The 15,023-nt window shown below is 35.3% G+C and overlaps 1 protein-coding gene across 2 annotated transcripts in view; it reads right to left on the bottom strand.

Moving 5' to 3' along the window:
* The window catches only part of ANXA10 (annexin A10), a 71,442-nt gene extending 58,677 nt beyond the window's left edge, over positions 1–12,765 (bottom strand). Inside the window, exons 1-2 of one of the 2 annotated variants that reach the window (XM_017887892.1) lie at positions 12,713–12,765; positions 4,313–4,394 (exon numbers count right to left, since the gene is read on the bottom strand). In XM_017887892.1, coding sequence (XP_017743381.1) covers positions 4,313–4,352 — 40 coding nt within the window. In that variant the 5' untranslated portion in view covers positions 4,353–4,394; positions 12,713–12,765. Of the gene's footprint in view, positions 1–4,312; positions 4,395–12,300; positions 12,355–12,712 lie in introns of those variants that run through there. The other variant, XM_017887893.1, reaches the window with a different exon arrangement.
* Between the last annotated feature and the right edge of the window lie 2,258 nt (positions 12,766–15,023).

Genomic DNA, 15,023 nt, shown 5'->3' with positions numbered 1-15,023 from the left:
AAAAAAAAAAAAAAAAAAAAAAAAAAATAGTACTGGAACAAACACAGGAATGCGGATATGTCTTTGACATACTGATTTCCTTTCTTTTAGGTACGTACCCAGCAGTGGATTTTCTGGATCACATGGTATAACTCACTTTTTAATTCTTTTTGAGGAACCTTTAAACTGTTCCACATAGTGGTGGTACTAATGTACATTCCCAGCAACAACGTACAAGGGTGCTCTTTTCTCCGCATTCGTGCCAACATTTGTTGCTGCCTGTCTTTAGGATAAAACTCATTTTAACTGAGGTGAGGGAAACTGTTTCTTGATAGCACTAAGTGATCTACAAGAAATCAACACTAAAGACACAGAGAGATTAAGAATAAATAATGGAGAATTATGTAACTAATGCAATCAAAAGAAAGTTGGAGTAGCTATATTAATTTTAGACAAAGAATACTTCAAAGCAAAGAAAATTATCAGGAATAAAAGGGTTATTACAAAATGATAAAAGGGTCAGTTTTCCAAGAAGATATAACAAACTTTAATATGTATGTACCAAACAACAGAGTGCCAAAAGAGATGAGGAAAAAAAAAAATAGAATTGCAAAGAGAAATACAAGAATCCACTGTTATACCTGAGCAATTTAACACCTCTAGAGTAATTTGTCAATTACGAATTAACATCTATAGAACACTTATTGCCACAAAAGCAGAATACACATTCTTCTCTAGTTACATGTAGTATTAACCAAAATAGACCACATTCTGGACCACAAAATACATCTTAACAATTTAAAATAATAAAAAACGTACAAAATATGCTTTGAGGCCACAATGAAATTAAACTAGAAATCAGTAACAGAAAGACGGCTGGAAAAATCCCCAAATACACATAGATTAAACAGCACACTTCTAAATACACATGGGACAAAGAAGAAGTAACAAGAGAATTTTAAAATTTCAAACAAATTGAAAGTAAAATATGACTCAAAATTTATGAGATGCAGCAAAAGCAATGCTTAGAGAAAATGTATAACATTGCATTTAGAAAACAAAAGAAATCTGAAATCAAGAATCTAAGCTTGCATCTTAGGAAACTGGGAAAAGAAGAGCAAATTAAATCTAATGTAAACAGAAGAAAAGAAAGATTACAGCAATAATCAATGAATTTGAAATTGGAAAATCGAGAGAAAACATCAATGGCACCAAAAGCTGGTTTTTTTAGGGAAAACATCAATAAAATTTATAGGCCTTTAGCTAGGATAAGGAAAGAGAGAGAAAGCAAGAGAGGAGAGAGAGAGAGAGAGAGAGAGAGAGAGAGAGGAAAAAAAACCTTACTAATATCAGAAATGAAACAGGAGCCGTTACTACCAATCTCAATGGACATTAAAATCATAATAAAATATTATTCACAACTCTAAGGCCACAAATTTGATAGTCTAGATGAAATGGATCAATTTCTTCAAAGACACAAGCTATCCAAACTCATAGACAATCTGAATGGGCCCGTATCTATCAAAAACTTAAGTCAGTAATTTATAACCCACAAAATAGAAAGCACTAGGTCCATATGGCTTCACTTATGAATTCTACCCAACTTTTAAGAAAGAAATATCAATTTTCTACAATCTTTTTCAGAAATTAGACGCATAGAGAATGCTTCATAACTCATTCTACTAGGTCAGCATTATCCTAATACCAAAATCAGAGAAAGGCACAAGAAGAAAAGAAAACTACTGACCAACATTTCTCATGAGCATAGATAGATGCGAAAATCCTCAAAAAGTATGAAAATCAAATATAAGAACGCATACAAAGCATTATAATTCATGATTAAGTGGATTTATTCCAGATATGCAAGGCAGGTTCACCGTCTAAAAATCAGTTAATGTCATCCATTGCATCAACAGGAAAAAGGAGAAAAATCATGGGATTATATCAACGGATGAAGAAAACTCACTTGACAAAATCCAATACCTATTCAAGATAAGAAGTGTTAGCAAACTAAGAATAGAGGGGAACTTCCTTAACTTCATAATGAACATTTTCAAAACTCCTATAGCTAACATTGTACTTAGTGATCAGAAAGATCAGGAACAAGCTGAGAATGTCCGCTCTGAATAGCACTGAGAGTTTCAAAAAAGATTAATTTTGACTTGTGTTCTCCTTCGTCAAGATTTAGGAATGTAGGTTAAAAATGATTCGGTTGTCCAGGATCTCACAGGGCTGACCTAGCAATTATACATGTTAATAGATACAAAATAATAATAGTCATAAGAATTCATGAGCTGGAAAGTATCTTCAAATGATGAGAAATTGGAAAGTAGACTGCATTATTAGGGAATGTTAACTAAGAAGTGCTTCCTTTTGTAGATGATGAGTAAATTTTTATACAACTTAAAGCAATTTATATCAAAGCTACTCATTTTCATTTGTTTCAGAATATGTTTTGCTTTCAGATTTTCTAAATAAAACACAGTAACTTAGAAAAACATTAGTAATTGTCTTTTTCAATAACACTTCGCCAGAGTCATGGGGATGGATAGACCTTTAAAGCAATTTGAGCTGTGTTCATGCTCTGGCATGCTACAGTGGACACCATGCAATAAAAGCCAAAACCTCTTAATGTACTTCAGCCTAACACACTGACAAGCAACAAATTATGATGGTCAAAATGAATCGTTATTCTGACCCTAAAATTGCAATGACAGGAACATTGAAACTGGAGCAAAAAAAAAAAAAAAAAAAAAAAAAAAAAAAAAAAAAAAAAAAAAAAAAAAAAACAACGTTTTGGTGAACAGATTGTGTGATCTATAGTTTTAAAGCAAAATTGCACTCCTCAATAAAAGCTAATTCATAACTTTGTGTTAACTTGTCTTTTTACTTTTCTAGTGATGATCGATATTTTAAAAGGCATGAAAGCATTGCAAACTCCTAAAGTCAGCTTTAGCAAGCATATTTTAAGTCCTCTATTGTTTTCCTGTGGGATGCTGCTAGTGAATAAAACACACAGATGTGCATTCGTGCATACACACACACAGTCAAGCTCCTGTAAAAGCGACCTTGTCTTTAAAATTAAGAGCTTGCTTTCTTAGGAAAGGTTTTGCATGTCTTATGCAAAGATTTCTTTTATGTTGTCTATGTTTATCTTTGTGCTCATCAGGAGTCTTCTTAAAACAGGTTTTATTCTAGGAAACTATATGAAAGTTTAATACCTCCATATGATATCTTAAAAATTATATATATATGTATTTGTAAAAGAATCCCAAAATTTTCCTGCCTTCTTCTCTCTATATATTCTTTTTTCTAAACTCTAGTCTCATTCATTACTAATCACCTCTATGTCAAACTCCAAGCTCTGGGAGTTCACAGTCCAGTCAGCAGGTGAGACAAACACAAGCACAGTGCAAATGAGATTAGGGGAGTGAGAGGTAGGAAGCAAGGTGCCTGGGGGCTGGCATAGCTGGTTGAACTTGCAGTGCCTAGAGAAGGATTCAAAGAGGAAGGCTTAGCTGAACAGACTCTTGAAGAAAGAGAATTTTTGAAGACAAGAGAAGACAATAGCATTCCAGGTGAAGTGATTGGGCCAATTTACAGAGATGTGAAAAGCAGAGTCATTTGGGGAATAGCAAAAAGTCTGATCTGACTGGAAGTGGAAATAGCAAATAGCAAATGAAGCAAGCTAGAAAACAAAAGCAAAGGTTAAAAAGAATGCTCTATCCTAGATTAAGGTGTGTTAGCTGAGATTTCATTTAGTAGTTAGTGATGAGGCACTTAGGGATTTAAGGCAAACATTTTAAGATTAGAGAAGCAATTTTTTTTTTTTTTTTTTTTGAGACGGAGTCTTGCTCTGTCTCCTGGGCTGGAGTGCAGTGGCCGGATCTCAGCTCACTGCAAGCTCCGCCTCCCGGGTTCCCGCCATTCTCCTGCCTCAGCCTCCCGAGTAGCTGGGACTACAGGCGCCCGCCACCTCGCCCGGCTAATTTTTTTTGTATTTTAGTAGAGACGGGGTTTCACCGTGTTAGCCAGGATGGTCTCGATCTCCTGACCTCGTGATCCGCCCGTCTCGGCCTCCCAAAGTGCTGGGATTACAGGCTTGAGCCACCGCGCCCAGCCTAGAGAAGCAATTTCTAAAGGCAAATTTGTTCAGCATTATTGTCTTTTTTTATATTATTTTTCTTCTCATTCTACTTCTTTGCTCAGTTTTTGTCTAATCTGTATCTGTGTTTTGCAAGACATTAGCTATTTTACACCCACAATAGAGTATTAAAACAAGGTGAAGCAAAAAATAATTACAATAAAAGATGGTAGAAATAATCAGACTTACAGAATCCTTGGAGTGCTCCTCCTAGCATTTGGGCATCCATTATGGGATTGAAATTGGGAGCTGGGAAGATGGTTCCTTGCACCTGGTGGGAAAATCAATGAGAAAGTGATTGTAATGATTCATGTTAATGTTTCAACATCGTGGCTGGGCGCAGTGACTCACGTCTGTAATCCCTGCACTTTGGGAGGCAGAGGCAGGTGATCACCTGAGGTCCGGAGTTCAAGACCAACCTGGCCAACATGATGAAACCCTGTCTCTACTAAAAATACGACAAATTAACTGGGAGTGGTGGCGCCTGTAATCCCAGCTACTCAGGAGGCAAAACAAAAAAAACAAACAAAAAAAATCAACATTGTTTTCCAGACAAATGAAAGCATATTCTGTATGTTTACATTACTACAAGACATACACACAAGGCGTGTTAAACAAATGCCTTACTTGTGTGTCAGTTGCTGAGAGAAAATTTGGTTGAGTTCATTTTATCCATTGGTCTCTACTACTATCCGTTGGTATCTATTATTCAACTAAGAGACCATGATACAAAAACCAATTGTAAAAAAATGTAGGAATCAAATTAATAATATATATCCTCTTGACTAACAGTAAGTTTTTTTTAAGGAATGGAGCTTATTTTATAGAAACTGAAAAAGAGTATTGTATTGGTGGGATTCATTTCATTCATATGAATTAGAAATGGCACTTGCTACCACAGCTTTTTTCTATAGAAGGGACCTTAAAATTATATTAAAAAAATAAAAATAATTGAATTTGGATTATGAGCTTCATAGAAATCCAGGTGATATAGATAAGGCAGAGATTATCTAGCCAAAGCTCATGACTGCAGAGGTAAACATAAAAACTTGTAAACATAAAAACTTGATAGACATTCTATTTAAATTCTCTCTCCTGACAATCATAAAATGGTAGAACATTTAAAGCAGGCTTGTGATCCACATGGTGCATTATTTTAGACTGAACCCGCCAGGACTAGCCACCATATAATCACACTCAGCACAATACAGCTGTCAATCAAAATTTATTAAGAAGGGCAGCTCTCCCTGTTTGTTGTCAGCATGCCCAGACACATTGGGGAATTTATGCCTTCCCACAGCAAATGAGTCTTCTAGGCCCTGAGATGAACTCAGACATTCCTATTAATTAAGTTAATTAACTAATGAGAACAGGACTAGACCATAATTTCGAGCTAAATGAATATACATATACTGATACCAAAATATTTGTAAAAGGAATTTGAAGGACTAAGAACTCAAAACTAAGAATTGAATTCAGTTTGAATTCTACCTCACTGATATTAATAAATATGAAGTTATCTATTTGAAGTAGACCAAAAAACATGATGATTGTGATATGTCTATATTTTCATTCCTAGAAGTACAAATTAGTGGAATTCTTATTCTGTGAATTATGCAGATTCTTTCAATCATTATACTTACCGTGTTTAATGTTTTGCATCAGGAAAACAAAACAGAAATAAATATATCAGACAGACTCATAAGAATTACCCTGGAGAAGAAGATGTGGGGGAAAGAGCTGGTCCTAGATGAGAGGGTGTAAATTTCCCCCAACCACATGTATGAATGAATAAGTGATCTGGGAAGTGGGACTGCAGCCTTTCCACAGCTGATTGTATATAAGTTGCAAAAGATAGTTCGAGGTGGCAGCCACAAGGTTACTAAGTAAAAGAGTGATACAATTTGATTTGAGTTCCAGTGGTAACACTTTATAACAATGCAAAGAATGAAACAAAAAGAAGCAATACAAGTTGCAAGAGTGGCTAATTTCGAATCCCAGTTGAGCTATCATGTAAACCCGAACTGAGGCAAATAGCATGTTTTCAATAAACACAGATTTCTTGGTTAACTAAATGTAATTTAACCTACTAATTTTTTTTGAGACACATTTTTAACTTAACCTAATAATGGCAGTTTACCATGAAAAGTTACCTTGAACAGTCACAGACTGTTTTAGGAGTTTTCCAGAATTTATACCTTTCGAACAATGCCCTTTTTATATGCATGATTTTTTATGCTGGCCTTAGAGTAAATTGGAAATTTTGAAAAAATGTACATTTTTTCAACGTGACAGTGAGAAATAATGTATATCCATATGTATCAAGATTTTTTCATTTCTTTGAAAATGGCCAGATTTAGAAATAGTATATATAATTTGTCTAAGGCAAAATAACTTATAATACCTGTCATCTCTATTTAAGTTTTACCACAAGGTAATCAAAATATAATATTTGCTTCTAGTTACATATGAATTTGGGTTTTGAAAAAGGAATAAAGAATGTGCTCCTTTTAGAAGACAGAATAAACAGCCACATAAACTTACTATACAGAAGAGTATGAGTAATTTGTATGTTTAAAATTTGGTTCTAGAAACTATCTTTCCACCTCCGTGAATACATTAAATGACAGAAAAATTTCAAATTTATTAATTCCTGAGACTTAGTACAAACTGGAAAAAAAAAAAAACACATTTGTTTTGCATGTGAAGTTGATAAAAATATTTTTACTATCTCATATCAATAGGTACATCAACATATGGATCATATTTCACTTATAGCCAATTAGGTGGCCAGGATTCATAAAACCACATCCCTCCAGATCCAACATCCCTAGGCTTCCCACATTTGAATACTTTTTCTCATGTGGCTTTTGAGTCACATGCACCTTGACAATCTGAGTGCCTCAAGACTTTTTGGGTTTGAAATGTCAGCTAGGCAAGGTGACGGTTTGACTAACAAGACACGTGCTAGAGTGTGAGTTTCAATGGATAATTCAGTGTGTTTGAAGTACCTTAGTTTTAGTGCAGTTGATACTAGATCTCTAGTTAATTAAAGACTTTAAGAGTCCTAAGAGGAAATTGTACAGGAATCTTAGGATTTCCTTTCATGAGGCATTTACCCTGAACATGGCATCGACTTAGCTTTGGAGCATTGCTCCTTGGGATTTTACTTTGGACAGAACTAAATGCTCTAAACTCTCCTAAAGGTCTTCAGCCATTTATCACCCTCTGCCTCATGTCTCCCAGGAGTTCTTCCAAAGTGGTTTCAATGGCTTTAAACACAACGAACACTAAATGGTGGATTACTGAACACATTGTTTCTCTTCCTTACCCTTCCACAGCTAATGAGCCCTTCAGTCTCATTCCCTCATTCCTAGCCTTACAATACTTTTCATGTAATTTGCCTTCTTTTAATTTACACTATTACTACTTAATACAGACCTTTGCCAATTTTTCTTTCAGTTATATCTGATAAGCTGCCAAGTAGATCCTATTTGTCTACCAAAATGATCCTTCTAAAACATCAAATATTATTTGCCCTTCCAGGCTTAAAATCTTTAATGCCCAAAACAATGTTTCTCAATATTTGTTTTGTACTCTGGCCTACATGATACATGGTTTTCAGAAGAAAGAAACATCCTTGGGAGCATCTAGGCTTATGAACATGTCCCAGTATGCTATAGCTTTAAGTACATCCCATTCGTGCCCACTCAAGAAAGTATATTGCCATCCAACTGAGTGACAGTATCATATAAGCAATGTAGGAATCACATAGGATAGAAAAAGTCAAACTTTGGTTCTTCAGTGTTAAACATTTTCAATGCATGCCATAACATATTCCTGTGACTCAGAATAGATGACTCATGGGATTCACTTCAAATATTTTAACAGAGTATACAACATTCTTCATGACCTGATTCTTTACTCCCTGGATAGTTTCATATTTTATTTTCTCTCTCCTGAGCCCCTCTGTCCCATACCGTGACTCACAGTCACACACTCCAGCTAAAAGGAACTTCTGTGTCATTGCTCATTGTGTTCCATCTGTGTGAATATTTCCTCCCCAACTCCCATCTCTTGACTTCACCTTATGATCACGGCAAACATCTATACAAGATGTTATCTTTCAAGCTTTGGCTCTAGAGTCATCTTTTACATGGAGCCATTCATGATGCCTCTAGTAGGACTGTCCACTCCCATCCTGGTGCCCTCTATTTTATCCTGGGCGTGGAACCGTAGCACACACTACTAGAGCATCAATTGCACTTCAGCAGAAAATTTCCATTTTTAATTCTACTGGCTTTCTGAGAATAACGGGTCCTATTAGCAAGGCTTCCTGAGTTTTCTTGAGAGTAAACCTGAATGTGAGCGGCTGTGCAAATCTGGAAATAGAACTGTTCTTGCAAGTAAAGGAAGAAGAATTTGGATCTCCAGGAAATAATTTGGGAAGATAACTAACAAGGAACAAGAATGGAAAATGAGGCAAAATTCCTCTCTGTGACCTCACCTTCCTTATTAGTAACAATTTTTCATTAACATTTGTTAAAATGTTGTTATAAGTGATTTTTTTTTTTTTTAAGTAGAAGTTGGGGAAAAGAAGGAGTTATTTGGGTTTGTCTGGGTGAAAAAAAATATAACATGCTGACAAAGGCTCTGTTCAGTTTAAACTTTAGTTAGTCAAACTTTAGTTGGGCACCTTTGAATCCTGTTCCCAACTAGACATCTACACTTGGGGGTCTCTCAGTCTTGGCATCACTCAATTGTAATGAGAATCTTGCTAAGTCAGTTTAAAGAAAATGTCCCAACTGTGATATCTGATGAACCTCAATGTCTGATCAAATTCCTCATCCCCCAAGTGCTGGCTGGTCACTCCGGCCTGCCTTCAGCAAGATTCCTGTTAGGTACGTTAAACAAGAATCAACCTTCTACTTTTGATGCTTAATCTCAGTAATTTTTCATTCCAGACTGCCTCCCTTGAATATAAATCCCCACTTATCCATGATATATTTGGAATTGAGCTCAGTTCTATTCAATACTGAAGTCTTTTTTCCCCTATTGCAATAGTTCCTAAATAAAGTCATTTTTTGTTTGTTTGTTTGTTTTTACCATTTTAACTGCTACTCAGCTCTGGTTTCTTCAACAATGCACAGCTATAGAGCTCACACAGGGAAAGAATCAAGGCAGCATAAGATGCTAGGAGTCCGAAGAAACCTGGGAAGGCCTTGGACTCCATATTGCATACACAGGGTATTTGAGGCAATCTTATATGTAGAACCCCACAAAAACCTACATGGTTTCCTGCTTCTTCTAGACTGTAAGCTCTCAATATCATAGATTTTGTACAGTGTAATTTTATTAATAGTACTGTATTTGATTTGAAATAATTTCTGATTTCGCCTTTTCAAAGTTTTCAATAGACTGGAAGAATTTTGATTACACAAATTCCTTCACAAAATTAAGTTGAAATGAAGCTAAGAATGTGACATGATTTGAATATGTGTCCCCTCCAAATCTCCTGTTGAAATGTGTCTCCAGTGTTGGAGGTGGGGCCTAATGGGAGGCACTGGGTCACAGGGGCAGATCCCTCATGGCTTGAGGCTGTCCTCACAACCTCTTTTCCTTATAAATTACTCAGTCTCAGGTATTTCTTTAAAGCAATGTAAGAATGGCCTAATACAATATGATATATTGACTTCAGTTCTAGGTGTTGCCTCAGTAGTTGTAATTCACACAAGTGGAATTTAGTTCTATAGTACATAGTATTATATTGGGCTTAAAATATACGTGCAAATTTCAAGGTAAATTACTTTCTAGACAATCCAGTCAGAGGTAACTATTTTCTGATCACCTGATCTCAGTCAGAAACTTCCTCTCCATCCTCTTATTACCCTTATATTTCTAATGAGATTAGGAGGTTTAGAAACAATATCAAAACACCACAGATCTGAAGAGATTTCAATGGATATGGATTTGAGAAAATGAGTCTCATTCACGGAAGATCAAATGGAGGATTAAAAAGCTGAAAAACTGGCCCGGCATGGTGGCTCACGCCAGTAATCCCAGCACTTTGGGAGGCGAGGTGGGTGGATCACAAGGTCAGGAGTTCAAGACATGCCCGGCCAAGACGGTGAAACCCCATCTCTATGAAAAATACCAAAAGTGGCCGGGCGTGGTGGCGGGTGCCTGTAATCCCAGCTACTCGGGAGGCTGAGGCAGAGAACTTCTTGAACCCGGGAGGTGAAGGTTGCAGTGAGCAGAGATTGCACCACTGCACTCCAGTCTGGGAGACAGAGCAAGACTCCATCTCAGAAAAATAAAAACAAAACAAAACAAACAAAAGAGCTGAAAAGCTAAAGGGAATGTTTCCCTGTGAAAAGAACATGTTCAATGAAAAAAAATTGAGGGTATATGGGAAATAAATATTTTTAGTGTATACTGTAACATATGAAAATACGATTTTTAATATTCTAAAACAATGAAACTTGGATCTTTGTCGAATAAGCACCAACTGCTCTCAATTTTAGCTCTAAGCATTTAATTATTTGATAATGTTTTAATCAAATTTTGAGATTAACTGATATTATTAAAAAAAGAATTAAACTATTCACGTTAAAAGTTATGTGCATCTTGATTAAAATTGTAGCCCACACTTATTGTAATTTTATAGAATTTAACTTTCCTAGATTCAAATAACTAAATGTCATGTTACTTTTTGAAGAAGGTTAAATGGCTAACATGTGTAATATAGTTTTACTATTGTAAATTAAATGCATAAACACAATGGATTCAAGGAAGATGATACACTGTATCATAAAAGTCTAACAAAATTCCATGGAATTTGAAGAAAAATGACTAATCTTCAAGTGAAAAATAGAAAAGAGTTAATGTCTTGTTAGAATGTGTGTGTGTTTTTTTTTTGGTGTGTGTAAAAGACGTGTTTACTCAAAGAATGTAAACAATGAAGAAAACTACAAATAATTTTTAAAAACCCTCAGTCTCACTACTCAGAATTAAAAAATATAAACATCAAATGAAAACATGATTAGGAGAATAAATATTTTAAAAGATAAAATTGCTTTTAAAACTTTTATATTAAAGAAACAGAAATACACTGAATGAAGTGCCAAAAACTTAGGCAGACAGCTAAATGACTTCTTCCTTATGGGCCAAAGTAGCTGTTTCCTAGATCTGGATATAAAGCAAGAAATACCTTTTACTAAATGCAATTTGGGATAAATACCACTTAGATTAACTGAAAAAAAACTAATGAAGTGATATTGAAAAAATGTGCTGATTTTTAACAGATCCACCATAAGCACTATTAGTACTGACATTTTAAAGTGTCACTTTCAGGTTAAGAGATAAAAACATTAACATTAAGTCATTATATTTTATAAACAATTTTTCAATTTTAGATGGATTCAAATACAAACATTATGTAAAAGATGAGGATATTGATACTTTCACATTGCTTCCTAACTTCCCTCTTCTCCCTGTTAATATTTTAGGTAGTTTATTAATATTATGACGTCATCAAAATTTATTATGTGTACATTCTGTACCATTACCAAAATGACCACAATTGTCCAACAATATTCCAATAAATTTCTAGAAATATATTAATAAAGTTAAGTCTTATAACCAATTATTTACCCAGGCTTTTTTGTTCCTGGAGTGTTAATATTTTCTTAAATGAATTTTGCCAACAAGTATTTTTCCCCCAACATGTGCTTATGAGTGATGTTTTACTTGAGGTGAAAATTTTATGCTTGATTAGATTGCAACAGGTGGAAAGACATTGCTTGGAAATTTTATATTTCTAGGAAACCAGCTTTAAATAAAAATTATTTAACAAGTTTTCACATCTGGTAATATTTCTAGGTTCGAGGCTTCCTATTTTGACTTTTTTCCAATGAGTTTCACATTTATGAAGTTCATAATATATTTCAATGTTCCAGTAAAATCTCATCTCCATTAAGTGTTTTCTGGTCACCAAACTTATAAATAATCTTTTATGAGTTGCTATAATAGCTGCCGTTTACAGAGTGTTAAGTATTGCAAAGCTCTATTTCTCGGTATTGTATTTCATCCTTGAAGCTACCCTATGCTATTACAGCTATATTATTCCCCATTTTGTAGATGAAAAAAGTGAGACACAGCAAAGGTAAAGAACTTACTGTGGCAATACAGCTACTGAGTGGCAAAGAAGAGGGCTGAATCCGAATTTATCTGGTGCTGAGCCAAAAAACTTAAAATCCTCTCCTAATTTCTTGTACCAGTTCATCTGGTGTGTATATACTTATTTTCCAGTGCTATCTTATCATGGAAATAATTTGTTTGGGGGACACAACCAAATTTCATGCGCCCCATAATTAGAAATCATGCTTTGTGCAGTACTTTCTGTTTCTCAAAGTTCAAGGCCTAGCACTTTGGCTGGGCTTGTAACTAACCAATTGTTTGCCATGTATAACAATATTTCAAAATATCTCATATATTAACCAAAGAGATACATATTAATATGGTTCTAAACATTTTGAAACATATACAGGTGAACTGCAAAGCTCAGTCTAAGCTATTAAATCCAGGTACCTATAAATCATGTAGCGTAAACACGGTCCCATTGTATGGTGGTTGCTTTGGAAGAACTCAGAACTCAATTGAAAATCAACAATTCTGTGATTCCGTGACAATTGCTTGCTTCGCTCCACCTGTATATGAGAAGGTGTGCTAAATGAAAATCAGCCTTATGAGTCAAGGACATCTGCAATCATTTTGGTAATTCCTAGTTTGCTATCATGGCCTATTTCCAATTATGTGGATGTGTAATGTACTTTTTTCTGACTCCTCTTAACGAGGTTATCTCTATGAGGTTCCACCTCATTTCCTGAGATAGTTTTATGGGCTGACAGTATTAGTTCCTTTTTCACTATGTCATATTATTTCCAGTCTTATTTCCTCATCACAAATCGAAATAGTAGTAAATGCTTAGAACTAAGAAGAGAAGAGAACAAGACTTATGAGATAGAATCTTACACATTGTGGAAGAAAAGTATATATCAAGAGACACTAAATAAAAATCATGTCATGAGTAAATATAAAACAAGCATAGATATGAAATATTTTCAGCTAGTTTTATCATCTTTGATTATTTGCACAAATATTGTTCTCTGTTAGGCAGACACTTTAGACTTAGTTATAAATTAATACAAAATGCCGAAAACATGATTAATAATTTTGCTTCTTGATATTATTTATTTCTCCAAGTAAAAAATAGGATGTACCATGAAGGTGTCTTTAAACATTTCAGCAATGTTTGCAGAATTGTTTTCTTCTTGGTTAAAAATATATATATACACATATATTTTTTAAAAGCAAATCTCTAAAAGTCTGCTTCCCCATCATGAAATGGCTCTGAAGGGCAAATCCTCTAGAGTACAGAGTATATTTTCTAAGGAGAGTACACCCTTTTTGCGCAAAATACCAGCCAGGTTCTCCATAGTTTGGGTACTAACTCCCCATTCGTTACTGGAACTCATTACAAAAGACAGAACACTACTAGTGCCATCATAGAATCCCTACTGCTCTGAGAGAGCAATCAGACTACAGTCACTTCTCAGGTTGTTCTAAAGAACTTTTCAGGAGCTGAGAGCACAGCATAAATCAAAGTGAGTGAGAACCTGCAGAGTGACACTAGCTTCCTCCCCGAAATAGAAAATACATGGCTGGGACACGGCTGGGACTGCTGGGACACTGATCATCACATAATATTCACTATACCCATTTCAGCTGAAAGAGGAAATGCTTATGTGTATATCTAATCTTTTGAAAGCTCAGTTGTTTGCTATCCCATGCTAATTAGGCCAAGAGCCCATTTTTTCCCCCTTGTTTCTTTAGAGTTTTACAACTCCTCAATTCTTTCACACAGCTGATCCTCTAGTAACGTCATTTTGATCCACATTGTTTGGTTATAAATTGATGAGAAAATAAAAAAGAATCCCCGGCAGTGACACTGTATGGAGTTTGCATGTTTTCTTTATGTCTATGTGGATTTTCTCCAAGTGCTCCTATATTCTCCCACATTCCACTGATGTGCACATTAGGTTCATCCGCTTGTCCCCATGGTCCCACTGTCAGTGAGTGAGTGAGTGAGTGAGTGAGTGAGTGAGTGAGTGAGTAAGTGAGTGAATGAGTGAGTATTGTCTGAGTACACCCTGTGGTGGACAGGCATCTTGGCCAAGGTCAGTTGCCGCCTTGTGCCTGAGCTGCTGGGATAGGCTCTGGGGCTGCCCGTAACCCTGAACTGGAATAAGTTGGTAAACACTTATCTTGTTTTTACTCATCTTTCTTCAATGTATGCATAGCTCACATTTATTTCAATTTTAATATTGGAAGTCTTTGGTCTATTTAGAACTTCAGTGATGTTTTTGTGATGAGAGATGTAGGAAGCTAACTCTTGCATGTATCAATTAGCCTATGGGTAAAATTGATTTTGTTATACATTGTTTTCCTTAAAGGTGCAGATACCAAGAGCCTATCCATGACATTAGGTGAGGACTCACCGTACAATGACAGAGCTCCACATGGAAGATTCAGTCCCTATTCACAAAGAGTTGGTAAATGCAGCTGGGACAAAGAGTGTTATAAGAAACCATGAAGTTCAATTAAAAGAACTAGAGAAGCAAGAGCAAACACATTCAAAAGCTAGCAGAAGGCAAGAAATAACTAAGATCAGAGCAGAACTGAAGGAGATAGAGACACAAAAAAACCCTCCAAAAAAAATCAATGAATCCAGGAGCTGGTTTTTTGAAAAGATCAACAAAATTGATAGACCACTAGCAAAACTAATAAAGAAGAAAAGACAGAAGAATCAAATAGACGCAATAAAAAATGATAAAGGGGA

Source organism: Rhinopithecus bieti, unplaced genomic scaffold (genome assembly GCF_001698545.2).
Source record: "Rhinopithecus bieti isolate Rb0 unplaced genomic scaffold, ASM169854v2 scaffold_16999, whole genome shotgun sequence".
Taxonomy (NCBI): Eukaryota; Metazoa; Chordata; class Mammalia; order Primates; family Cercopithecidae; genus Rhinopithecus; species Rhinopithecus bieti.
Note: the sequence above shows the minus strand (reverse complement) of the source record. Positions and strands in the feature narration are given on the sequence as shown.